Genomic DNA, 27,893 nt, shown 5'->3' with positions numbered 1-27,893 from the left:
AAGAGAGTGAGAAGTGAGGCAGTGGAGGCACCCATTGTAGCTAGCCATCTCGAGGAGTTTTGCTGAAAAGGGCAGAAGAAATACAGAATGATAATCAGCATGGATAGAAGGATCAAGCGAGTGTTTTTTGTGGATGGTTGAGACATGGGCATGGGTATTAACTAAAGACTTGAAAAGTCTTTAGCTTGAAAAAGCTTGAAAAGTCTAAGGTTCCCCACTATATCCTGGGCCATATCCAGTGGTTCTGATCTATGTCTGGCAACTGGACCCAAATTCCTCCGAAGGAGAAAGTGAGGCTCCTGGCTTTGCACAGCCCTCTCTCAACTTAAATCCAATTCACTTACATCTCATCGAATCACTTCCCTGATGTTATGGTCCTCTTTGAGAATAAAGGACAAAACAGCAGCAGCAGCATCTTGCCATCTGCCCTGCCCCACCTCATGCATATTCCCACTGCCAACCCCTCCCCCACTCTGACCCACTTTCCACTTCTTGCTTTGAGAATAGTAATCAAATCAATGATGCCATGGCTTCTGGAAGGGATGTGACAATCCATTGCCCATTCCAGCATATATATATATATATATATATATATATATATATATATATATATATATATATATATATATATATATGTCAGTAGAGTTCATGGAAGGAAGTTTTGGTCTGAGTAGCAACAGGGACTGTGAGTGTCATCTTCTCCCATTAGAATGTAAGCTCTTTGATGGCAAGGAGTCTAACATTTGTACTTTTATCCCCAGTGCTTATCACAGTGCCTGGCACCTAGGTGCTTAATAAATGCTTTTTGTTCATTCATCTACCTTTTCCCTTTCTAAGCTCTCATAAACTATCCCTTTAATAATGACTTTTAGAATTGCCGGAAACTGAAATTGAGCTCATAGGCTCATAGTTTAAAGAACCCATTTTCTTCCATAGTTGACTTATTTCCGGGCCTTTTAAAAAACTGCTTTTTAATAATCACAGATAGTAGTTCTATAGTCATGGTTATAAAATCTTTCAGTATTCTGGGATATAGTTCACCTGAACCTCAAATCAGCTTGGTTACTCATCATCCACCTCCTGCTGGAAGGATAGAGCCATTAATCTCAAAGCCTCCATTTAAGGAGGAAGCTCAGCTCAGAACATCTCATTTCTCTCCTGGCTCTGACCTACTTTGGTAATTCTCTGACTTTTCCGACCATGCCCCAGGAAGCTAATTATTGGAAAACCTCCTCAGGATATATCCAGCAAGATCCCATCAGTGTTGTTACTCTATCACCACCCTCTGTCTCTCTGCTTGGAGGGTGGAGGCATGAACTCCAAAATTGCCATTTAAGGAGGGAGCCCAGCTCGGAATATCTCATTTTTCACCTGTCTGCACTACTTGGGAACTTCTCTGACTTTTTCACCATCCCCCCATGTCAGATAGCACCCCCCAACCTGTTTTTCAACTTCCTTGTCATTTTTATGTGTTGTCTTCCGCTATTAGATTATAAGTTCTTTGAGAGCAGAGGCTCTCCCTTCTATCTTTGTATCTCTCAGTGTGAAGGTGGCTTGATGCTTTCTTACCATCTCCTTACTTGCATATACTTTTATGGATTTATAATCTCACTTGTTTGGGGCACATTTTTGTTGTTGTTCCATCATTTCAATTGTGTCTGACTCTCTATGACACCATTTGGCGTTGTCTTGGCAAAGATACTGTAGTAGTTTGCCATTTCTCCTCCAGCTCATTTTATAGATGAGGAAGCCAAGGCAAACAGGGTTAAGTGACTTTGCCCAGGGTCACACACCTGCTAAGTGTCTGAGGCTGGGTTGAACTCAGGTCTTCCTGATTCCAGGCCTGGTGTTCTATCTGCTGCTCATTTTGGGTACATTACTCCCTAATCCATGCCTTCTCATCCTGTGCAATTTCTCTCTGTTGTCTTTCCATAAATTCTCCATAGAGAGTCTCCCTGTTGTACTCTGGGTTCCTTCTTCTAAGTTTTAAAAATATCTTGTAGATATGAATCAGTGGAGCTTTGAGGCTCTCCCCTCTGTTATCCTTCATTTCCAATACATGGTCAACTTCATTCATGGCTTTTTTGTTCTATCCTATCTTAATCCTTCTTCATAAAGAAAACAAGCAAAATTGGAGTTGAATAGTTTTGTCTTATTTCTTTCATTTATTTTCATTTATCTTTGATCTTCCTCTGACCCCCAACAAAACTGGAACCCCCCCCAAAACCGTTTTGCTCAACTTTAACTTCCTTTGCAAGCTTCAGTTCACTTCATTTGAAAAGAACTACATGGAAAAGGGAAAGAACTACACAGACTTTCTGTGCAGTTACTTTTCCTCAATACCTACTAGTTATAAATGTAGTTGGAATGAAAACATGGAAAGACTGATGACACTGGGAGGCCAGTCAAGCACCTGTGCCCTTGTGGATGCTAATTTCAGATTTACAGACTGATTCACTACCCTATATTTTAAAAAATGACCTAACGTTGTGCAGAGGTCCATATCAAATTGCTGATGATTCAAGATCAGCTTTTTAAAGTTGGGAATATCCTTAGACACCACGTATAAGAAGTTCAAAGGTTTTTTGACCACTCGTGGCCTACGGTGCACTTAGCTTCATAGAACAAATTCTGTCAGTCAAAGGTGAAATCCTTATAAGTGAGCCATGCTTACCTTCCCTGTGGAAAACTGTTGCTAAACATCCAAAAAGGCATACATAAAAGTATGCATAGTAATTTTCTGTGGCTAAAGGATTATGGATGTCAATGTTATAAGCAAATGATGATGATGTTAATTCACAGTTTAGTTCCCATTAGGCAAGCAATATAAGAGTTATGATAGATTAAGAAACTGAGGATGAAACAGGTTAAATGAATTTGTCCATAGTCATACAGCTAGATAGTGGCAGAACCAAAACTCAAACCCAGGTCTTCTAATTCTAATCCCAATGTTCTCTCTACTCTACCACAGCTAGAAATAATAGTTATTTAACTTCCATAGAGCAGTTGATATTTTGTGTCAGAGAGGACAACTTGATTATATTCTGTTTTCTAAATATAAGATTTTGTTTTGTTTCAACATATATGCAGACTTCCAAGACTTATAAATGCTCTAGTTACCAGTGACCCATACATAAAAATAATTGTCACAGGCGTCATTCCACCTTCCTCTCCCAATGATGAAAGCATCATATTTGCTGTCACTGTGACAAATGTGGAGATTTTGGAGAATTTGTGGTTGTGGAAGTAGACAAATAAAATAAATTGTGAAAACAGGAAGGTTTCCTTAGAGTAAAAGTCCATAGGCAGGCCTGTCCAACCTACATTAATGCCCCTGCTATCACCCCTCTCAAAAAGAAATATGAAAGAGAATGAAAGAAAAAAATAAAGATTGTTAAAGGATAGAACTGTCATTCACTCAATATTAGTTTAAATTAGTTCAATAAGGTTGAATAACCTTCCTAAAAACCTAGCTAATATCACCTGTGTTGAGGGAAAGCACTTTGTAAACCTTAAAACATTATGTAAACTTGCTATTATTATTACAACAATTAATATGTTGATGACTTTATATGACACTTTAAGATTCGCAAAATCGCTTTGTAAATATTAGCTCATTTGATCCTCACAAATCTCCTGTGACTGCCATTTTTCAAATGAGAAAACTGAGATTCAAAGAGGTCATCCATCATTCTAACTTCTTGCAGGCGTAAAGGACAGAGGTAATTGTGGGGCATGGAATACTTTGGTAAGGCGGGTTTTCCTGAGATGCCATAGTTCAAGCTTTAGGGAAGGATGAGGGCTCAGGGTACATGGGAGACTAGAGAAAACAGAACATGAAGTGCACCAAATACAAACTTTACCTGTTTCAAAATTTTGTCCATGAGCTGACTCTGTACCCAGGAAAGAGAATAAGCTATCTTCTAACCTGACTCTTTCACCTTCTTCTAAAATTCAGGCTAGTATTTTTAGTTCTTTATATAGTTCAGCTACATTATGGATTAGATACGCAAATGTGGTCTGACCAGAAAATCTAGGCAGTCGTTATAACTGTTTCTATGGGAAAATGTGTTCCAGGTTCCAAATAGCCAGTGTACAAAATAACTGGACATAAGCCATTTTTAAGTTAATGATGGTAGGAGAGGGTGCTAATAGTGATGCCAAAAAAGAAAGAAAGAAAGGAAGGAAGGAGGAAAGAGAATGCAAAAAAATGTGACACAAGAGAGCAGAAGGTAGTTTAGAAGGGAGACACAGGCAGGACAGTGTTAGTACTATCACTTTAAATCTTGAAAAACAAACCTCCAACTAACCAGGTATTAGTCAAATACAAAATTGTGTTAGTCAAACTCCTCTGCCTTTTACATAGACTTATATCATACTGTTCACTAAAAATTAATCTTCAGAATGAAGACACTGAAGAACTAAAAAAGACCCTAAATAATCAAGAAAAAGACAGTCCATCATTACTTAAATCCGAGTTAGCCAAAGTATTCAATTAGTCATAATTTTTTATTCCATATCAGAGGTTCCCAAACTTACTTGGCCTACTGCCCCCTTTAAAAAAAATTACTCAGGTTCCCTCCTGGAAATCTACTTTCTTTAACCCTTTAACAGTTTTTGAAGATTTGCAGCATTTCAAACTACTACCCCTCTGGATCATTCCAGTGCCCCGTGGGGGGAGAGGGGCCAGTATCGCCTATCATTCTGATTAAACCTAACTTTACTAATATTATTCTAACTAAATGAATAGATGCTATATTGATGCTCAATATTTGTTGTATTTAATTAAATTAAAAAATTGTTTCAATATTAAGTAAAACAACACAACAACATAACAATTCCAAAAATCAATGTAGAATTATGGTTGGCATATAAAAAATGCTCCAGATAACTAACAATAAGAGAAATGAAAAAGACAATTCCAGGGTGCCATCCAACACCCATCAGATTGGCAAAGATAGCAAAAAAGGAAAATGACAATTGTTGAAGGGGCTGTGAGAGAATAGAACAGTAATGAACTGTTGATAGAGCTGTAAATTGGGAGATCTATTCTGAAAAACTATATTCCAAAAGTCACTAGACTGCATACATACTCTTTGATCCAGTGATAACATTACTAGTTTTATACCACAAAAAAGAGATAGAGGCTCATGTATACAAAACTATTAATAGCACCACTTTTTGTTATAGCAAAAAACTAAAAATAAAGTGGGTGCCCAGTAAGTGAAGAACAAATTATGGTACATGAATACAATAAATATTATTTTACCATATATGATGAAAGGGAATGGATTCAGAGAAACCTGGGAAAACTTATATGAACTGATGTGGAGGTCAACTGAACCACAGCATTGTAAAGGAAAACAACTAGAACTCTTATCAATGACTAATCACAACTCCAGAAAATTAATGATGAAATATGTTTCTACCTCTTTGTGGAGAGATAAGAGACTATGGTATAAAGAGACATACATTTTCAAACACAACCAGTGCAAAACAAATCTGTTTGTTTATTACATGAACCATATAATCATAGATTTAGAGCTGGAAAGTCCTTGGGGCCAGTTGAGTCCAATGCCTTCATTCTATGGGGAGAAAGATGACTGTTAAGTGACCTGTCCAGAACCACACAGTAAATGGATAAGATATAATTTGAAACCAAGCCTTGCTGACTTCAGGTCCAATGCCCTTTACACTACGTCACAATGTAGAGGTCTTTTACTGGGGGAGCAGAATTACGAGAGTACAGAGCAACTAGTGATATTGGTACAAAAAAGAAAGAACATCAAAGAAACATTTTTTAGATAACACAAAAGAGATGAAAAGGAAATTTAACAAGGACACAGATAGGGTGATGTTGGTACTACTATGTTAAATTTATGTATATATGTATATATATGTAAATGCATATGCACATATATATATTTTAAAACAAGCTATATGTAATAGATTTACTATTTCATACATAATCCTTCTTTGTCACCTTTTTTATGGACAGTTACAAACTCCTACAATCTAAAAGTTAGAATGGAGGGAAAGGTACAGTATCAGCTAGTACTGGGGTCATGAAATGAAGAACTATTTGTTTTAATTTATCTTCCTCTCCCTCCCCAAACCCATCTCACCTTTCCCACCCACCCCCCCCCACCAAGATAATCCTTCTGTGAGCCTTTAAAAAATCAGGAATAAGGTCAAATGGAAGTTCTCCCTTCAAACACCAAATTTTATTTTTACTTTAACGTCTTTTTGGTAGAAATCTTTCCAAAATGTGTTATACACTTCCCTGCCTCCTTAAACAGAGAACAAAATAGAATTTAACCTTTCCTTGAAGTCTATGGTCATCATTATGAACATCAACTTAAAAAAAACATAATAAAACTATTTTGGTGAAAATCAATATGGTGATGCCCTTAGGACTTATTGAAATGGTTGCCCCTATGCTATATAGCTCTAGGCTGTGATGCTTTTTGAGTTCTTATAGCTGTGTTTTATGGTCCTTTTTCTGTCTCATCCCTCTATCAGCTGTCACTTCTTGCTGCTATCTGTGTACCTGCCTCTAGCTATATCTTCCTTACCAGTTCTGAATTACTGCATCTAATCAAAATGGTTAGGAGTTTTCCTAAGAACAGCAGTCTGAAAAAATATGAGACGTTGATGGGTAAACTAACAATGGAATCTCTCTTGACTCTGTGGCCCAAGCTGTAGGTGTAGTTGATATGCGGCAATTGATAGTGTGAAAATTACTAAATTACTGCATCTAATCTAAGGAAAACTTTGTTACTGCTTTATCTAAAAGAAAACTAGGTAGTGAATTTTGAGTATTTTTCCTATAAACAAATCACTCGATCTTTAGTGTATGAACTTTATGTATTCATTTTGGCTGTCCAGAGGCCTTGTTGGCTTCCTTCCACATTCTTGGCTATGTTCTAGATAAGTTAGGTCATCAGAAGTAATGAGTAATATAACATCATTATCCAGTCACACAAGTTAGATTCATTATAAATAAACAAGCTCTTGGATTGCTGACATCAGTGAGGAACTAGTATTGTATGGTCAGATTCTAATGACTATGCAGTATTAATATATATATATATATACACACATATATACATATATATAATATATATATATAATACACACACACACACACACACACATATACACATGTTGATTTCCTGCTTGGAAGAGTTTTGTTTCTCTTCTACAAATTGTCATATTTGTGCCATCTCAAAGGGAAAATTAAGATGTATGTAGGCCTTGGAAAGCCAGTTTGACATACTAGCTTTGTGATCATGAGGCAATTCACTTAACATCTCAGCTTCTTTGATATGCAGCTTCTTTATTATGTGTTAAAGGAGGAGTAATAATACCTGCTCTGCCTACTTCATATGGTTATTATAAGGATCAAATGAGATGTTGTATAAGAATGGCTTTGAAAACTTGAAAAATTCTATTTAAATGTGATTATAAAATGATTTGCAAACCATAAAGCCACTATATAAATGTTCAGTATTATTTTCATAAGTCTTTTCATCTCATTCATTTCATTAGTAGGCTTGTTTACTAATTTTCAGATAGATCATCATTACCAAAAATATCGTTATTTTCTTGTTTTTCTTTTCCTTCCAAATCTAGTGGTGGTCTTCATTTTTTTAATGATTTTTTTGTAGATGTGGCAGAGCAATATTTTCAAGAGAGTATGACTATTCTTAAGAAGGCCAGAGGAATAGCCAATGACAAATATTTTGCAATTCAAGATGAATTTTGCCGTTTTCTTCGGACTACTGGTAAGCTAAAGGTAAGACATTTTGGAATAGGAGTGATTCTATTCTAAGGCTTTAAGTGCTGATGTTTACAACACGAAATCAACTTGATTTTCAAAAGACTGTTTTAGAGTGGTATAAGAACAGCAGTCTGAAAACACAAGACATTGATGGATAAACTAAAAATGGAATCTCTCTTGACTCTATGACTCAGGTTGTAGCTGTAGTTGGTATGTAGTAATTAATAGTGCGAAAAGAGAACCCTCTTTGTTTAGGATCATAGAGGGAAGTGCATGCATCTGAAACCACAAGATTAGAAGTTCTGATTCACCAACTCCTACCAATCAACTACGTGATTGTGTTTTGTCACAGCATGTGAAAATGGTTCAAACATTCAAAAATTCATCTTTATTAATTATGAATATTATGAATATATATGGGGAACTACCTGACCATCATCCCTAAAATTTAACAACTTCCAGAAATCCACATGTTGTGCCACATTTTTATATTAAAATCAAAACAAGACTAGGTTTTCTGTGACAAATTTTTATTACCAAGCTGACTTCCTTTGCCACTTTGTCTACTTTTTGAGTCACCTACACCCTGCAGTAAGTGTGTGTGTGTGTGAAAGAGGAGATCATTTTCATACAGTATTCTATTACTTGAAGAATAAGTAAAGTATGGTTGGTAAAGTAAAACTTCTGCCCCTTGATTCATTCCAGAGCAAATATAAATGAATGTTAGACAGCCTGCTTTTTGGGGTTATCTACGCCACTGGTCTTCATCAGACAAAGAGTTGAAAGATGGTCCAGCTGATCTTTGCACCCTGAAATCTAACCCAGAGTGCACAGGTGCCATTTTGATCAGCCTCTAGAATAGAATCTCTGATGGCCAGTGGCTATTCTGTGGTATGCTAGCAGGCTGATAGCTCATCCTTTTTAATAGTTTGTGGACTAAAATTTTGCTACATATGCTAATATATAGAAGATAATCTTGTAGATAAACCATTTGAAACACTTTACTCCTCACATTTCAGAGTCATCCTGCAGGTAAAAGGTTTAAAATATTTCACCTGTATGTGAACACCGCTATAAGATTTTGAATTTTGAATTTTATGGTGTCATTCTCTTGCTCAAAATCTTTGACTGGCACCCTGCTGGCTGTAGGATAAAATCAGTTCCCTTATCCTTACATTTAAAGCCCTCTACAATCTAATACCAACTTTTCTAGATTTTCCTCCCACAGCTTCCCTACACAAACCCTTTCCTTCACCCAAACTGCTTTACTCATTGGGCTTGCCCATCTAGAATGCCCTGCCCACTTCCTTCTATCCAGATCTTTAAAGACTCAACACAGTCTTACTTCCTTTATGAAATGCTCCCTGATCACCCCAGCATAGAGTAATTTTTCCTTCCTATAAAGCCATAACTAGGAATTTTGTTGTCAGTGACAAATTCAGCTGAATATGGAAAGGTAGAAAGGCTGAGGGGAAAAAAGACCCTAAAACACCTAGAAGAAGTAGGTAGAGGTGGGGAAGTCTATGCCCTGCCTTGTAGTACAGGCCAGGGAAGGATTTGTGTGCAGCAAGGCTGGGTGGTGGCATACAGAAATAGGGCATCTGCTGGCTCCTTAGTTTAACTAACTGATAACTGGGCACTGAATTCATGTCTTTCTGTGCTGTAGAAGGAGAGAAAATGCTGTCAGCTCTTTCAATACCTTCCAATAAGTCCCACCCTAATTTTGATTCTACTTCCCTCTGAACTCCTGAAGCACATTTTGACTGTAAAATTCATTTGGCAGCTAATCATGACTCCTTTCTTGTTGTGTATTACTTAAAATATTTTATATTATTAACTTTTCTTGTCTCACTTACCCAGGGAGATTGTAAGTCCTTTAAGGGCATAAGCTATTTTATGCTTCTTTATGTTCTTGACTAAGTGCAAGGTTCAGGGCCATCTCCAGTCGTCTTGACTTTTGTCCTGCCACTGGACCTCTGACAACTCTGGAGGAGCAAGTGAAGCTGATGACTTTGTTCACTCTGCCTCACTTAAATCCAACTCGTGCACAAACCAAGACATCACTCTTGTGAGAACAAAGGACGAACAACAAATGCAAGGCACCAGTCTAGTCACTCTTCACTGAGTGCCTTGCACATAGTCAATATTTTTAAAAAAATTTTTATTAATTCAATTTTTTTTCTAGTTTGTGTGAGTCAGAAGCGAAGTATGCAAGTCATTTGAAAATAAAACTCCTAAACTGTTCCCTTCATTGGCCATATACAGCCAGTTAGTCACTTCCTTTGGAAACGCTTGCAGACTCCACTCTTTCTCTGAAGTTCCATTCATTTCCAACAAATGTGTGACACACCATCAGGCAAGCAAAATAGCTGACAAATCTAAGAACAGCTAAAAAAATGAAGCATAATTTCTTTTTCTTAAAGAGGTTATTTCATTCTGTTTAGCAGAAATTTTTGATATTGGTAAGAGCATTAAATGATTTGTTTTATTATCGTGTATATATCAGCAGGCCTTTGAATCTCTAAAGTAAGGCCCCTTTTACTAGTGTGTTGCATGGTGGATAGAGAGCTGGCCTCTGAGTCAGGAATACCAGGTTTCAAGTCTCACCTCTGGACAAGTCACATCACCTCTTAGTGACCACAAGCACTCTTTCAGACTTTAAAGTGCTGCAGAAGAACTGATCTGCTTTGGAAGAAGAAGCTCCTTATCTGAAGCTTCCTACACAAATGAAATTTTGCACTTCGAGTTTAAGAAAAAAATCCACCTATATTAATTCCCTATACCAATGCCAATCTCCCAGCTGCTCTCCAACTTACAGTTTTAGAGAATAGCTTAAGACATTGAAAGGTTAACGGTCTCACAGTTAGCCTACGTCAGAGGTAGGGCTTGAACCCCGGGTTTCCGACTCTGAGACTAGGTATCCATATTGTCTTATATACACAAATGCATCTATACATATAGGTGTATGTGTGTACATTCACATATATAACATGAAAAACAGGAAAGTGTCATATATGGGTATTTGAAAATATTCCATAGCCCGTTCATGCAACTTATGCTAATCTTCAATTTAACAGATCTTTTAATAGAGTTTCAGTATTTAGTGTAGGAGATTCAAATGTTTTTGACAGAATGTTTTTCCTAGCATTTTCTAGTGAATAGCTATAGAGATTAGCTAGGAAGGCATTGTTTCATTATTTTCTGACCAACTCTAGGTTTTTTTTTAATTCAATAGCTAGGATTAAAATATTTCCAATAAATTAGACCAAATAAAAATGTCATGTCATGTTTCTGTGTTTACTTTTAGTGCATCCTAGATTTTATGAAAGCATCCAAATTAGAATCATAGCTTAGGGGTTGTTTTTTTTCTATGTGAGTGGAAGAAGATCCTTCAACTAAAAATATTAAATTATTTCACTGCTCAACAAAAATGAACAAATGAAATACCAAAATGGCCTTTCCTTCTAATTTTGTGGCTTCCTTCTCTTTATAGAGTTATGTCATCCCAAAGTCCTAGACCACAAACTCACATTTTTAAAAATTTAGTTGTGCGTTCCTGTCTCTTGTTTAGATGAGAAATATTATAAAGCATTTGTACAAAACTTCATTCTTCCAAAGATTAAAAATAAACCTCACTTACGTAGTATTCTTAACAGTCAACTTGCTCTTCATCAACTTCTGAACCTTTCCAACAAAATAGCTTTTTATTCTTTTTAGAGAGCGGCTCAAATACTGAAGGAATCACTAGATGCCAAAGTAGCAACATTTGGGGATGTCAGTCCTGAAGTGGCAGGGACTTACTGTCTCCTTGGAGAAGCAGACCTGGCACATGGAGACCAGAACATGGCATACAGGAAATTTAAGAAGGTAAACCTAATAATAAGTCAAGACAAATGCCTACTCACTCCTCCCTCAACATTTGTTGGGGGGGGGGGGGCGGTGGCAGAGGGAGGGCGGGGAAGAAGTGGAGGGTGGAGCTTAGGGCTATGGAAAAGCTTATTTTAGTAAGCTGATACCACCTTTGATCTGAACAAACCAACATGATATCTCCTTCTTAGCTTGAAAAGACAGTAATCTTCTGCATATTTCATTTTTAACTGAATCTTAGAGTACCTTCTAACTAGTTCTAAAAACGTGTAAAACATTGAGACCAAGAAGGAAGTGCTTACTAATACCTAACAAGAGTGAAAGAGCTGACTCTAGCATCAAGAGGGACGTGTTGAAATTTATAGCATCTCAGCCTTCACCTAGAACTGAAAAAGACAAACAAAATAGACCAAAACACCATTTCTTTGAGTTACAGGGCCTGAAAGGGGGATGGAGGGGTGAGGGGAGGAAGCAGTATTGAAATATAGCCCTTCCCCCACCTAGCTCAGAGCATGGTGCCCATGTTACGGGTAAATGGGACCTTCACTCACCCTTACCTCCCATGCTGCAGGACAGAAAGGGAGACTGTCCCTGTCTATTAGTTGCAAAGGCACAGTCTCGCACATGGGTGCCTCCATCTCAGGTGCCCTTAGGTCTGGGCACATGCAAAAGCCAGGTTATAATTCTAAGGACTAACTCTCCTGTGGGAATGCAGGGAAGAAAATATTGAGAATTGAAGTTAATGCAAAATTAAAATATATCAAAATATATCAGAAATAATTTAAATAAAATGTGGACCCTAGACCTAAACACAGCATTACAAAATTTGTAATGAGGTTGGTTGTTTGTCTTTTGATTCCTAGAGGCTTTTGCCAACCTCTGGGGAGAGCACTACTATTGAAGTTGCTCCTCATAACCTACAAATCCAGGAGGATAAGGAAAGCTAAGGGCTGTAGCTGTTAAAGATTCCTACTCACAAGCCACTGGCCCTAAGCTACCTACTGTTGCCTATTTCTGGGGTTATCACTTTGCTCTCTGGCCTCTGCTCTGGGAATAAATCTGTCTTCATGAATCAGGATTGAGGTAGGAGAGGGGTGATGGAATAAATGACAGCTATCCTTAGGTATCAGGAAGAATTCAGGGATAAATATATAGGATAAAAGACCTTGGAGGCTTTATAGCCACCCTTCCCTGCCCCACCCCCCAAACACACACACACACATACATACATATACACATACTTTTTCAGATGAGGAAATTGAGGCCCAGTGAAGTTAAATGACTTGCCAAAAATCAGAGATGGGATTTAAACTTAAATCATCTGACTCCAGGTCTCATGCTTTTTCCACTTTTCCACCCTCACTACCTTCACGCGAGATCTAGTCTTAAAGGACAGAGGCCAAGGGGAAGAGTCATATAGACTCATATTCATTCCTGGTTTCTAGGAGCTAAGGATCAATTCAGTTGTAAGTAATTTTTGGATTTAATGAGCCTTAGCACAAATGAAAGATGACCACCTTTTATTTCATCAATTTATACATTAAAATTCTATGAATTATAAACTTCAAATACAATGTTGTCAACATTGTGAAGGTAAAAAAGACATAAGCTTATTTAGCAATTTACCAAAATTAAAAAGAAAGATACTAAAACATGTATTTGTTTTGTGTATTATGTATATGTATGTATACACATGTTATATATGCATACATATATACACATACATATATACACATGTATTTACATATATAATCATTTCACTTAGTCTAAGGCCAGTAGCTGGCTCATCAGTGAGCATGCAGGACACAGTGATTACTGAAAGCAAGCTCTGTTACATCTGCTGCTAAATGGGAACTTTTTCAAATGCCACATTTAGCATTTGGGTTGTGTGAAGCCAGCAGCTCTTAAAGTTACCAGCTAAGTGTGGATTTTCTGCTATTTGTATCACAACAGCAGCTGCAGTTCCTAAGTTTCCAGCTTAGTAGCCTGGAATCCACTTAATTGTAGCTTTTCCAGATGTATTCTTTTGCTGAATGGTCTAAAGCATGGTTATTAAGGGTATGAAAAACAGACCAAGGAAGCAAAGCAGAAGGTGGGATTAAATTACTAAACAGCATACTAGATCATTTATCTGCCTGTAATGAAAATACAGGGATTCTGTTGGCCTCCAAGGGAATTTCAGTGCTCAAAATCAAAACATTTTTCCATCATAAAACCCTGGTTTTTCTTCTAAGACAAGTATCAGTGCTAGCATTTCAAGGTAGGTGACCACATTCAAAAAGAATCCATAAGCACTCTTCCAGTGGCTACTAAAGAAAGGTGTTAAACACAAAGAATTCTGTTTATAATACAAATTGATGTCGTGAAACACCAACATTAGTTGTGAATGTTAACATTAATTGTGAAATTTTTGTGGTTCAGTTGTATCCGACTCTTCATGACCCCATGGTCTATAGCACACCAGATGCTTCCATTCTCTATTATTTCCTGAAGTCTGTTGTGAAATTAATTGTCCTTAATTCTCCATAATTGTAAGTTTAGCAGGATTCAGCCTATTGTCTTTTTAAAACAAACCCAAATACTGAAAAATTCACCAAGCAATAAAATTATTACTTTATAGTCTCCTTCAAGTAAACTCAAAGCCTACTGCACATAGTCCTATAAACAGAGCAGGGAGAAATTATTTGTATAGTAAACTCTTCTGTGTTCACACAGAGAACATGTGAACACATGTTGTGTTTCTAAAATCCAGAATTCATATCTCCCAACCTATCTTATTAGCTCTGCTGCCACATTTTAGATTTAATTCCCTCAGTATACTTCTTCAAGTCTTACTATCTCTTTAGTATATCACTAATTCTGTACTCCTTTGGGTAAAACTTACCTAAAGCCTGTGATGGTCCAAACACACCTGATGTAAATTATTTTCAAATATAGAGAGAAGGAAACTAAGAGGCCTAGGTTGACATCTTTTCACTTATTGCTACCGAAAAATAGAACCTCTACATATCAGTAGCAGTGAGTTTATAAATGATAGTCCCATCATATTTGACCCTTCCCTCTACCCCAAAAAAGGACTGGTTTCATCCATTTCAAAAGAGAAGAATTCCCTCAGATAGCAGCTGTTTAACTGTGTTGAGACACCCAAACAAGAGGTTACTGCACATCATAATTTGTTTCTAAGGTGCTTCTGTGCATGTCTAGAAAAAATACACAAACCTGACCAGGAATAACAGACAGATCTGCTAGGCAAAAACACAATGATGAAGAAAATTTGAGACCATGGTGTGGTTTAGACTTTATAGAATATTAGACCTGGAAAGTACCTTAGAGATCACCAAACCTAACCCCTTTTAGAACTGTGAAATTGTTGTGGGACATCCAAACATTAAGATTTCTTTTGGTCTCTGCTCATTTTGCCTCAGTCACTGTCTATGTTTTTAAAGTAAAATGGAAATGCATTTTAATTCAAACACAGAAGAAATGAAATTATGGCAGTACAACATTTTATAATTAATTCGCTTTGAATTTCTTGCAAGACATAGCTGTAGACATTTAAAACATTCCTAGTCAGGTCACTGATGAAAACATTTGGTGTGAAAAACAACTACTACATACCTTTACTCATTCTTTCATTAACCTATATCTAAAACCTTCATTTTATAGATGATAAAATTTATACCCAGGTCTATTAAGTGCCCAAGGTCACACATCAAGGTTGCAACTAATAGAGACTTAAGCCCAGGTATCCTCTGTTCCCATCCATTGATCATGCTTATCCTCTGTACTGTGCTGTTTGGTGGGTGCTCAAATACTTAGAGGGTCCAAAAGTAGTTAGTGTACACCAAGGAATAGAAATGTACTTTTGCACAGATTGCCCAGCTTAAAATGGTATCTAGAATTTTTAGGGACTTAGATACTGAAATAACTTTGAACACCTATATTCATCTATGAATATTAAGTTCATAGAGGCATATCCTTAAGGAGATTGTCCCAATGCCAGAAAAGAATGATATTCAATAAGGGAAAGGGAAGAAGTTACACTTGGAAAGGAAAAACAAAAACTAAACATAGAAAATCGGCTACATAAGGGTGTGTATGTTAGGAAAATATAATTGGCCCATCAGCAAGCCAAACAAGCCACTGCATATTCTTGCATTATAGCTCCCTGGTAAAAACTTGCCAGTGTCTCCCTGCTTCTACCCTGTCTCTATTCAGATGATTCATCCCCTTGCAAGAAAACTAATTTCCTTTAATAGTGAGCTCTTTCTTCCTTAAGTCTCCCATAGCAGAGATGTCAAACTCCCAGAGGGCTGCAAGTGGACCTGTAGCTGGGAAGCATATTAAAATATAATTGGGGAGTACTAAATATATATACATATACATACATATACATATAAAACATATATACACATATTAAATAAATATAAATACAGTACAACATATATGTTAATTTGAAGTTTTCCAAGTTAATATGCTATTTCCAGGGATCCATTTCAATTTGAATTTGACACCACTACATAGTATTCCCTTCCTCAACCTGAAAAAAATCAAACCCATTTGTCATAAGTTCCTTCTCTATCGCTTGACATCACCCCCTATTATCTCCTCCTTTACTTCAGTCTCTAATCATTTTAGATGTTCCAGTTCTACTCCCTTTGCATATACCCTTGATTCTTTCCCCTCCTTTCTTCTCCAGCATGTTGCTCTACTAGTCTCTCTATATATACTAGTTTCTTCCCTACTGTCTACAAAAAAACCTAAGTCTCCCCCATCCTCAAAGGCCCTACCGTTCTGCTAGCTGTCATCCTATATTGTTCCTCCCTTTCTCAGTCAAACTGTTTGTACTCACTTGTATCTACTCCCTCTCCTCTCATTCTCTTCTAAACCCAAGAACATCACCAAACTGAAAATACTCTTTCCAAAGTTACCAGTTATCTCTTAATTGCCAAATCAAAAAGGCTTTTCTCAAACTTCATTCATCCTTCTTTGTCTCTCTAGCGTTTGACACTGTTGACCACTCCCTCCTGGATACTTTCTCTTCCTTGTGTTTCCATAACACTGTTCTCTCATGGTTCTCCTCCTACTTATCTCTTTCTTCTCAGGCTCCCTTATTGGATTATAATCCATGTTATCCTCCAAACTGTAGACACCCTAAGGCTCTGTCCTGGGCCTTCTTTTTCTTTCTTCTTTCTTTTATTTGATCATCTTCTAACTCCCATGGATTTAATTATCATCTCTACATAGAAGATTCCCAGATCTAGATATCCAGACCTAGTCTTTCTTCTGAGATTCAGGTCCACATCACAAACTGCCTCCTGGTCATTTGGAACTGGATGTCCTATAAGCAGCTCAGACTCAACATGTGCAGAATTGGAGTCATTATCTTTCTCCTCAATGTCTGCCCTCTTCCTAAACATCCCTATATTTCTTAAGGGTACCACTATCCTTTTAAATCACCCAGACTCACAAACTTATCTCTTCTTGGCTCTTTAATCTCTTACTCCACATACTGAGTCAATTGCTAAATCTTATAGTTTTTACCTCCACAATATCTCTCAATATTACCTTCTCTCTGCTCACATAGATACCACCCTAGTACAGGCCCTCATTACCTTTTTCGTGGCCTATTGCGATAGCTTCCTAAAATCACCAAAGTGATTTTCCTAAAAGATCTGATCATGTCATTCACCACCACACACTACTCACACTCATAAATTCCTGTGTCTCCCTATTACTTCCACAATCCAACATAAACTCCTGTTTGTCATTCAATGCCTTCACAGTTTGGCTTCACTGAGGCTTTCCAGGCTTGTTACACATCACTTGTCTCCACACATCCTACAGTCTTACTGTGCTGATCTGCTTATCTTCACATACAACACGTCCTCTTCCTTGTCCATGGCTTTGGACCAGCTCCTCTCCCATGCCTGGAATGCTCTCTCTCCTTGCTGCTTCTTGGAATTTTTGGTTTCCTTCAGAGACTATGTAGAAGTGCCTCTTTCTGTGTGAGGCCTAGCTTGGATCCCCCAACTTCTAGTGCTTTCCTTCCCCTCGTCCCACCAGTAAGCTTGTTCTGAATTGTCTTGTGTATACCTGTATAAGTGTATGTCATATCATCCATTAGAATCTAAGCTCCTTAAGGGCAGGGATGGTTTCACTCTTGTCTTTGTATCCCCAGCACATAATAGCATATAGCAGTCACTTAATAAAATATTTATTGAATAATCTAATTTTTAAATGCTTGATTTTTATGGCATAGAATGTAAACATAAGTGACTTGACACATTTATTTCACAGCAGATAAATAAAAAAAAACTTAGCAACATTTTTAATCCATCTGGATTATTTTCATTCCAATTCTATATCAGCTTCAAACCAAAGTGAGAAATTCACTTTGTGTTGCTGAATCCAAAGAAGAGTTGCCATTTGAATCCTTGGTAGGAAAGATTTGGAGAGCAGAGAATGCAAGCTATTAGAACTGTGGAACATCCAAACATTAAGATTTCTTTTGGTCTCTGCTCATTTTGTCTCAGTCACTGCCTATGTTTTTAAAGTAAAATGGAAATACATTTTATTCAAACCCAGAAGAAATGAAATTATGGCAGTACAACATTTTATAATTAATTCACTTTGCATTTCTTGCCCAACATCGCAATAGACATTTAAAACATTCCTAGTCAGGTCATTGATGAAAACATTTGGTGTGAAAAACAACTACTACATACACTTACTCATTCCTTCATTAAGCAGCCATTTTTTAAAAATATCATATCCTCCTTTCTTTGTTCTTGTTCAACCTTTTGTGCCCTTATCACCAATTCTTTATTTTTTTTTTTTGACGGGGGAAGGCAGGGCAATTGGGGTTTAAGTGACCTGCCCAAGGTCGCACAGCTAGTAAGTGTCAAGTGTCTGAGGCTAGATTTGAACTCAGGTCCTCCTGACTCCAGGGCAAGTGCTCTATTCACTATGCCACCTAGCTGCCCCAACCAGCCATTTATCAAGGTGCCTACTGTGTGCCAGATATTAGGCCAAGCATTTGGTAAACAAAGACAAAACAAAAACAAACAAAAATAATCTCTGCCCTTAACTAACTTATATTCTATTGGATTAATAGAAAGATCATCTACCTTGTCTTCTTTATTTAATATGATGTTCTTAACCATAGTAATCACAATTTCAGCTTTGGTTATATGTTATCAATCTATTTCCATTTCTAATCTGGCATCCTTTTAAGACTGTTTCTTTGAAAGAGATTTTAGCCAAAGACATAGAATAATAATTAGCAGCATAACTTCTCTCCCTGAGCAGGAGATCTAGAGAACAGAGATGTTGCATGTATGTTTTTGATGCTCCATGTATTTTGCAGAATACATGGATACAGATACAACCTGCTCTAACTCTCTTGACCTTTTGGTTTTGGAGCAGTAGAAACCACCACCAGCTTCAGCCACCAAGAGTGCCAAAGAATCAAGAGGTAGACTAATGATGATTTTGATAAACTGGCAAATGCCTTATCATTTTTTATGGAAGTATATGGTGAACATTGAAAGTATTAGAGACTACTTGGGTTTCCTTTCCTTGGAGTTTTGGAAATTTTAAGTAAAGTAAAACAGAACAAATACATTGTATAGACTGTCACTCAAGCAATAAGCATTTATTAAGCACCTGCTATGGAGCCAAACACTGTGATGGGTGCTGGGCTACAGAGGCAAAAACAAAACAACCCCTGCCCTTATATATGTATATGCACATATGTATGTACATCACATAGATGTATATACACACATTTGGGAAAGGGAAATCAACATGTACACGTATAAATGTACATAAAACATAAATTAATACAATGTATTAATACAATACACAGCTTTCAGCTGGTGGGCTCAGAAAAGGCCTCAGGAAGCAGCATTTGATCTGAGCATTTGTCAGTAAAATTTTAATGCTATGGTGAATGAATTAACAGAAAATCATGCTAACATCAGCCCTTCTCAAAGTGAACTGCATCAGAGGTGCTCATAAATATGTAAATACAGAAGACGATGTATATTTAAAATTAAATCTGACCTTTTAAAGCTGAGTGGAGGTATTTCTTTTTTTGTAAGAGAAAGGAAATAAAGTCTATTTTGGTAGGAAGTGTCAGCTGCTAAAAAAAAGAAGCCTCTGATGGATTTTTTGGATACAAAAAAAAGTTGCAAGATTCTTTTCTGTTATCCTAAAACAACAAATAATTTTCTAAAGTTTTTCTTTTTCCAGGGCCATAGCATTCTGTTCAGTCCTTAACTTGATGCCAAGTGAAGGCATATTCCTTCAGTATAAGAATGAACATTAGACAGTTAATAGAGAGAGAGGACAATAGCAGCCAGGCACAAACTAAAAAAAAAAGACATTTCCAGATGAAAGCTATCCTTGAGCTATAAGCTCTGAAAAGCCAAGTCTTTTTGCAAAGATAGTATGAGAATCTAAAAACTTTTAAAAGTTCTTAAAAATCTCATTTTTACCAGATTTGTTCCTTCTCAAATGTGACTTTAAACCAAAACAGCTGCATTCTTGGAATCTTATCAAGACTAACCAAACTTCCAGAGGCTTGAGCTCATAAACACAACATTTTTGGCTTGATGTATAATTATCCTAAGCATATGAAAATGGCTGACAGAGAGAAAATAAATAAACAAGATCTACAGTTAGTCCCCAAATATTGTTTTAGCTATTAACTTTAACCCTGTTTCCACCAATTTTTTTCTCAAGTAAAGCTGCCAAAATGTTTGCAAACTGATTTAAGTTTCACTCCCCTTTTGTTTGTCTAAATTCTGGTAGGAATACTAAGATTGAAATGACTAAGGCAGGAAACAGGAAGGAGAAAATAGAGGCCAGGTAATCTACAAATGGATAATTCACCCCAGATTACTAATAGTTACAATTATCTATATAACAATGAACATGTATTTCTAAAAGTCTTCAGAAAAGTCATTTCAGGTTCTGGGCCTCAGTCTCCTCATCTGCAAATAAGTAAACTGGGCTTTATGATTTGTTTATATTTCTTATTTTCCAGATAACAATATAAGCATTTATATAGCACTTTAAAGTTTGCAAAGAGCTTTACATGTGTCATCTCATTGGATCCTCACAACAATCCTATGAAGTACATGCTATTTATCCTCATTTTACACATTAACGCATGTAACAAAATTATTCCTGACAGTTAAAAAAAAGTTTCATATTAAATTTCTGGTAGAAGGCTGTGGGTGTTCAATCTTTATTTCAGCTTTATTTCAGCTGCTGTGGTCAGTGACAATGCTATCTAGTACTGTTATCTTTTTTACACCCTTCAGAATGTCTGAAGAATTATTCCTGCATTGAAGTAGTGAGATATATACAGTAAATGAAATCATAGGTGTAAATCACTTTGAAAACCTTAAAATGCTACGTAAGTGCTAGCTATCATAAATGAAAGGTTAAGAGAAAAAAGAACACAAGACCAAGTGAGTGTACCAATTACAAGCAGGCACAAATGTGCATTAACAAGAATAGAAAGAGAATATAGAATGATGTTATTAATTTTTATTTTTATTAGATGCTTTTTTAAAGATAAAAGGTTTTTTTCTTTAATAAATGCCTAACCTTAAGAAAAAGAATATGTCATTCTGATCAATAAATAAAATCATAGATTTGAACAGCAGGGACTTTAACCCTCTCATTTTTACAGATGAGGAAACTGAGACCTAGAGAGATCACATGACTTGAAAAAGATCCCAGGTCTCACAGGCAAATCTGGGATTTGTACCCAGGTCCTCTGATTCGTCTCATTGTACCAAGCTGCCTCCCAAGTAATTATAGCTTGTATTTATGTAGTATATTCTAGTTTTAAAGGTGCTTTACATAATTTTATTTGATTCTTACATCAACCCTATTTAGGTAGATGTAATATATTCATTTTTAAAATATAAAAATTGAATTTCTAAAGAAATGAAACGATTGCTCAAGACTCACATAGCTACTGAGTAGCAGAACTTAAGACCTAAACCTGGATATTCTAAGTACAAATGCTTTGTCTATGATGACACACTGCTTCTTTAAATGTTCCTTTTTTATTTTTTTATGCATAGATTCCTCAGTTTACCAAATTCCCAGAAGGAAATTTTGTTTCTTCATGTAAGTGTTCCTGGTCATGAATTTAATCATGTAATGGCTATATGGAAGAGATTCTATCATTCAAGAGAAATGTTAAGTGCCTACAGTTTTGTTTTGGTTATGTTTCCATATTTAACTTGGTAAATGGTTTATTTTGCAGTGTCTTCAGATTCAGACTCTCTTGTATGGATCTCAGGATAAAAGGACAACAGCCACCCAGCAGACTCTTGACTCATTATCAAAGTGAGTTTGAATTGTCCTCTATTTTGCTTCACTTTTAGTTGTCTATTATATTAACTGTTTGAGAGTTTCAAATAAGGTGGGTTATAAAAAGTCCTGCGGAAAGGAATAACTTGGGCAGTATCAGTGGCAGTATTGCTTCAATAGGCTACTCTCACTCCAGTCTCTGCTTTCGAGTCTGGAAAAGATATCCTGCCAGCCAAGCAGACTCTAGGCTCCCCGAGGCTCTCTTGGTGACACCAGGGTGCACTGCTCATACACCAAAGGGGCAGAAAAGAGAACAAATCCAGAACTCCAAAGATAGGAGCCAAGCTCAGCAAGAAGAAGGGGTACAATGCAAGCAATGAGAAAGCCAAGGCTAAAGACAAGAAGGCTGAAGGAGCAGGTGGAGGAAGAAGAAACTCCCAAGGAGAATGATGAGACCCAGACAGTGGCAGAGACCACAGACCTGAAGGAGAGCAAAGAGGAGAAGACCAAAGAAGGATAAAGAAAGATGATAGGATGGCAAAGAAAAGGAGGCTCTGAAATCAGAGCCTGAGAAATCAGAGGCTGTCCCTGATGGAAAGGAGGAGCCGCAGAAGGATACTGAGCTGGAGCAGGCTCCTGCCTCTGCCCCAGCGGCCAGTAGTGATGCTTCTAAGACTTCGGTGCCTAGCACTGAGGCAAAGGTCTCCCAGTCTTCAGAAGCCACAGCAACTAGTAAAGTAGATGACAAGAGCAAAGAGGAAGGGGAAGCCAAAAAGATTGAGGCTCCTGTCACCCAAGAAACTAAAAGTGAAGTGGCTCGAGCTTCAGACTCAAAACCTAGCAGTAGCGAAGCTGTGTCTTCTTCCAAGGAGACCCCAGCAGTGACGGAAGCCCCTAGCTCTGCACCTAAGGCCCAGAAACCTGCAGCCCCACAAGAAGAAGTTAAACCTTCAGAGGCTCTGACTGCAAATTTGGGATCAACCATAGCACTGAAAGAGTAATATGGACAGCCTATTGAAAAAAATAATAGCACTAACAAAGATAATAATAATCACTTAAAAACAAAAAAAAAGAATGAAAAACTTTCTATTTTGAAAGTTCCTTGAGCTTATGTTACTTACCCACGAGTTCTGCAGTATCAGATCTTTTGAAACCCCAAAGACAAAGTTATCACCTTTGCCTATATTTTACCTGAAAAATTTAGCTCTTTGTTTTAAGTGACATCATAAGAACACTCTAAGTCTTCTCTTTCTTCAGGTCGGTAACATTGATTAACATACCATAAACAAGATGTTCAACAGAGGAGCATTCTGGAACGTCCTGAGCTTAGATCTTAGATCTTAAGGCTATTCTTCATGGGGAGCTTTGGAGATATATGAAGGAAGTTTTAACAGCCTGTCATCTAGTCCCAGTTTCCTCTCTGACTTCACACTAAATTTTTTCTTACACACTGAATGAAGGAGCAGATCCTGTCCTGTGAACAGCAAACCATTAACTTCACCAAAAGTTATGAATTAGATAAAAAGAGCTTAAGAATCACAAAAGAAATACAGAAGACAAAGGAGTCAGGACATGGTATTACAATAAATGCAGTCTGAAGTTCTTTTTCTGCAGTAGAGATGGGAACAGTAAGGCCTCAGAGATATCACACTTTGTCAACCACTTCACTCAAAATTTGTCATTTAAGTCTGATCAATGACTGGATATCATCTCAGATAAGCTAGTGGCACATGAAAGATGAGAAAATTAAGAGAAAGCTGCCTAGATTGCCATGTTCTTGGCTTATTTACATTGCTTCTATATCACTTTATTAAATATAGCTTTGGCAGCTGCTAGAAAAGGAAGTTGGTAATTAAAGGTTGTATTAAATAAATCTTGTAAATATTAAAGACTGTATTTGAGAAGACTCTTGCTTACCCAGTCTTTCTTCTCTTTTGCAGGACTCCAGAAGGTACAGCAAAACAGAAACAATCTAATAAAGCAAGACCACCATTTTGTGCTGTTGTTCCACAACACACCATTTAGGAGGGACTAAGACAATATATTTGACTGATTTCTTACCTTCCCCTGTGTGATTTGATTTGCTATACACCAAGTGTTTGTGTTTTTAGGTGCCATGTGTGCATTTTCCAACTAGAAGAGTAAAGAGTACAGTATAATCCATCGCCCATTTATTAAGTGCCTACTATGTGTACAGCACTGTGTAGCAAAAGTACTTTAAGAATGGCCTGATTGCCATAACATGTACTGACAGGAAACAGTGACATAGTGAATTGCCCAGGGGTCATGTTTTTACAGTTGACTATCTTAGGATAGCTTGGTGTTTTTATAAAAGACTTGGAACCACTTCGGAGTTTTTTTTTTCCTTGTTGATGGAAATTCTTTCTACCCAATCCTTTCAACATTCAAAACTGCCAAAGCAATAAAATAAAATGTTTTGAGCTTTAAGCCATAGCCATTTATGTACTTCATCTGATTGAACACATTAGCTTCTTGTACAGGTTTGGAGCAATAAAATCCAGTAAAAAGCTTTTTTACAAGAAGGCAACAGTGACTGAGCATGAAATGCTAATAAAAAAGAAACCTGAAACGACCACTGTAGGAATTCACGTGTGTGTTTTTCCCTTTAATAACTGCCTGACCTTAAGCTTATGCCATATTTGATTTAGAGGACCTGGAGAGGCTTTTGTGCCAATGAGAAAGACTCAACTTTCAGGTGATACATTAGAACCTCTACTTGACTCAAGTCTTTAATGTGGTCCCAAACTGCATGGGTTCCCTGCCTCACCAAGCTGGTCTGTAATCTCACTGTGCTCTCAGACTCAGTAGCCTTTGCTAGCCAGAAGCATTGAAAATAATGATACACAAACACTATATCTATGTCCCTTTCTCCCTTCTCACCAGTTTAGGGACTTTAGCACCTAGTAACTTTAGGGGAGATATCCATTATTTTAGCATTTCATATACTTCTTAAGCCCTAGGATACCTTGAAAAATCCTTACCTTTATTCCCAGAATTAGATACCTGTAGGGCTCCCTGTCACTTTTAGGTGGCTGCAAAAATTTTTGAATTTAATTTGCAAATCTTCCTTTTTCTTATCTCCTGGAACTAGCGGCAGAAACATCAGTTTTCTAGGTTGTAGTCAGGAAGAAATGAAGAAGAATCATTGGCGGGTAGGTGGCTTTTCTCCCCTAAATCCTATGGGGATGGAGGAACTCAAATGCTAGAATGACATATTGGTCCTAAGGAGAAGATTCTCTAGAATTCATTATCCTATCACCTAGAGATAAGAAAAAAAAATGGGAGAGAGAAAATTTTCCTAGAAAAAGAAAGTACAAGTAGAAGAGAGACAGTGGAAGCAGAAGGCCAACTCATTTGTCACGCACTTCTGATGTGGGCTTCACATTATCTCTCCCCTCATGTAGACTCATCACTTTGGGGGAGGTGGGGGAAAGGGAAAAGCAGATGCGAGGGTTAGTGAGGGAGAGAGGTAAAATCGCAGGTACAAACCTGAAAGTCTTCAAGAAAGGCCTGTTTTGAGGTCCAGAACATCCATGAACATTATATAGCTCAATCATTCTTGTTCAGAAGACAATGGGGAGATTGAGTCAATGCTGGTGGTAGGGGTTTTTGAGATCTATCTATTCTATCTAGCCCAATCTTAGAATAGAACTGCATCAACCTCCATGCTTCCTGGTTCCATTTCAAACTAGATATGAATCTTGTAGTTTACCTCCTTGGTGGCAATGAATTTAGGGAGGAAGCACTGAAGTAGCAAATTTCATTCTTTTTCTTAAAATTCTCATTTGTGTAATTGTAGTAATGGTTTATTTTTCCCTCTACATCTTTTTCACCTTGGTTCATATTGGATACCCATGGTTACAATGTGGACTTTTAAAGAAATGTATCACCATACACTAATTGTCCTTCCTTTTCCGTTTCTTCTATATTACCAGAATTTGAATGGAAACAGATCTGAGTTCATCTCCATCACAACCTTATCTCATGACCGCTTCTTTCAATTTGTCATCCATTCTCTACTTGAACACTTTCAGTGGTGTAGCATTACTTCACAAAATAGTCCAATCATCCTCTCACTAATTTTCTCATCCATCATTCTATGCCCTTTCCATGTTATCACCCTTTACTCTTCTTTCCTAGCCTTGTTTCTACTCTTCTTGCCTTTTCTTTGTCCAGATTTTCCTTCTCCCTCTCACTCCTACTTCTAGGAAAAAACATAAAATACCCTTCAGATAGAGACTTCTTTAACCCAAAGAAATCCCTATGGGGCCTTTGCCCTACCCTTTAAACCTCTCCCAAAGAATGTGTATTGACCTGTAGTTGGATGTTTCCCAGCCCTCTCCCAGTAGGTGGATTCCACTGTGTTACATTTCCTTCCTGCTTTGGACCAGAAGTCAGGATTGTGAGCCTTTTTTAGATGTTGATCGAGACCATAAGACTACTACTGAATTTTCTCCCTTTTAGTTTCAAGTACTGCACAATACCGAGAAAAAACAAAAACAGAAAAATTTCTTTTTCATTATTTAATAATGGAATGAGAAGAAGGCAGTAAATAAAAAAGAGCACAAATACCATAAGTGTATGTTGCATTATAAAATTACACAAATGCAACTCGCATGCATGTCCTGAATTGGACAAATTATTTTCCTATTACTTTCATCTTAAAAGGAAAAAAACCTCCAATAGTAAGCCTCTATGATACCACAGTTTCTCTTTTATGTATTAATCTTTATGAGATCATCATTCATAGGTGTTAATCCAGAGCTGTGTCAGAGAAACCAGTGTTGCTAATGCAGACCTAAGCTTGGAAACCAAAGATTCTGTGCAAGAAAATTAGTTTATTACTTGTTAACTTTCAAATTCTGTGATTCTGTTTTAACTAAAATCTGCAGTACATGTTTTAGAGCTGTGAAAATGTTTTCAATATTTCATATTCTATATTAGCTCTGCTACTAAAATAGACATACCCTATAACCGATCCTGTTTTTATTCATTCAATGAACATTTGGATGCCTACTGTGTGCAAGGTATGGAGTTCCTATGCAACAAGTTCAGAATTTTAAACAACCTGTGAAACTTCACATATATTAGTATGGAGAGAGAGAAAAAATTCTCCCAATTGTGTATTTATAGAAAATGTAACTGTGTGAAATGACATCTAACTGAATTCTGTGCACATTAGTACATTTGACCATTGATGCCCAAGTACAGTTGATAACAGGAAGGATTTTCAAAGTTAACATTTTTATAGACTTTTTGATTGCCATTGCTGATATCAGTTAAGATGACCTAGTTTCTCATGGTGGTCTGGACAATGAACTAAAATAATCGAATTATGCCAATGTTTACAACATCAATTCTACTGATAGGGATAGAAGGAGAGACTCTTCTCTTAGAATTCCAAATGAAGTGCCAAGGATTATAATCCCAACTTAAATCCTTTATTCATTCTGGCATACACATATCAGGTATAAACTGATAAATCCGAGATGAAAATTAATTATTCAGGCCAAAGAAAATTCCTTTGTTGTAATTCTCTGGACACTTAAGAGGAAAAAAAATCCTATTTTGACTAGACAGATAATTGGCTGCATTTTCCCATTTATCTGTGACTTCAGAAAAGAATTACCTTGGGGCTAGATGGGGACCTGGATATTTCCAATTATGGACAATTTGTTAAAACAAGTCTTGCAGACATCCACAGCAGGTTCCAAGTATGTTCTTCTCTTTGTACACTTGCAACATCCCAACCAATATTAAGTAACATTTTAAAAAAGCATAAAAATCTTTTATAATTTAGGAGAACTGAACGACCAACTGAATGTCTCTTGAGTACATTCAATAGAAACCAGGGTCCAACCTCTTAAAAGGCTTCCACTACAGT

At 37.0% G+C, this 27,893-nt stretch overlaps 1 protein-coding gene across 1 annotated transcript in view; it reads left to right on the top strand.

Annotated features, from left to right (window-relative positions):
- Positions 1-24,581, top strand: part of TTC23 (tetratricopeptide repeat domain 23) — a 110,421-nt gene extending 85,840 nt beyond the window's left edge. Inside the window, 4 exon segments of the mRNA XM_036734582.1 lie at positions 7,671-7,798; positions 11,501-11,650; positions 21,942-22,024; positions 23,929-24,581. Of these exon segments, the coding sequence (XP_036590477.1) occupies positions 7,671-7,798; positions 11,501-11,650; positions 21,942-22,024; positions 23,929-24,013 (446 nt within the window). The 3' untranslated portion in view covers positions 24,014-24,581.
- Positions 24,582-27,893: the final 3,312 nt, after the last annotated feature.

This window comes from Trichosurus vulpecula, chromosome 8, assembly GCF_011100635.1.
Source record: "Trichosurus vulpecula isolate mTriVul1 chromosome 8, mTriVul1.pri, whole genome shotgun sequence".
Lineage (NCBI taxonomy): Eukaryota > Metazoa > Chordata > Mammalia > Diprotodontia > Phalangeridae > Trichosurus > Trichosurus vulpecula.
Note: the sequence above shows the minus strand (reverse complement) of the source record. Positions and strands in the feature narration are given on the sequence as shown.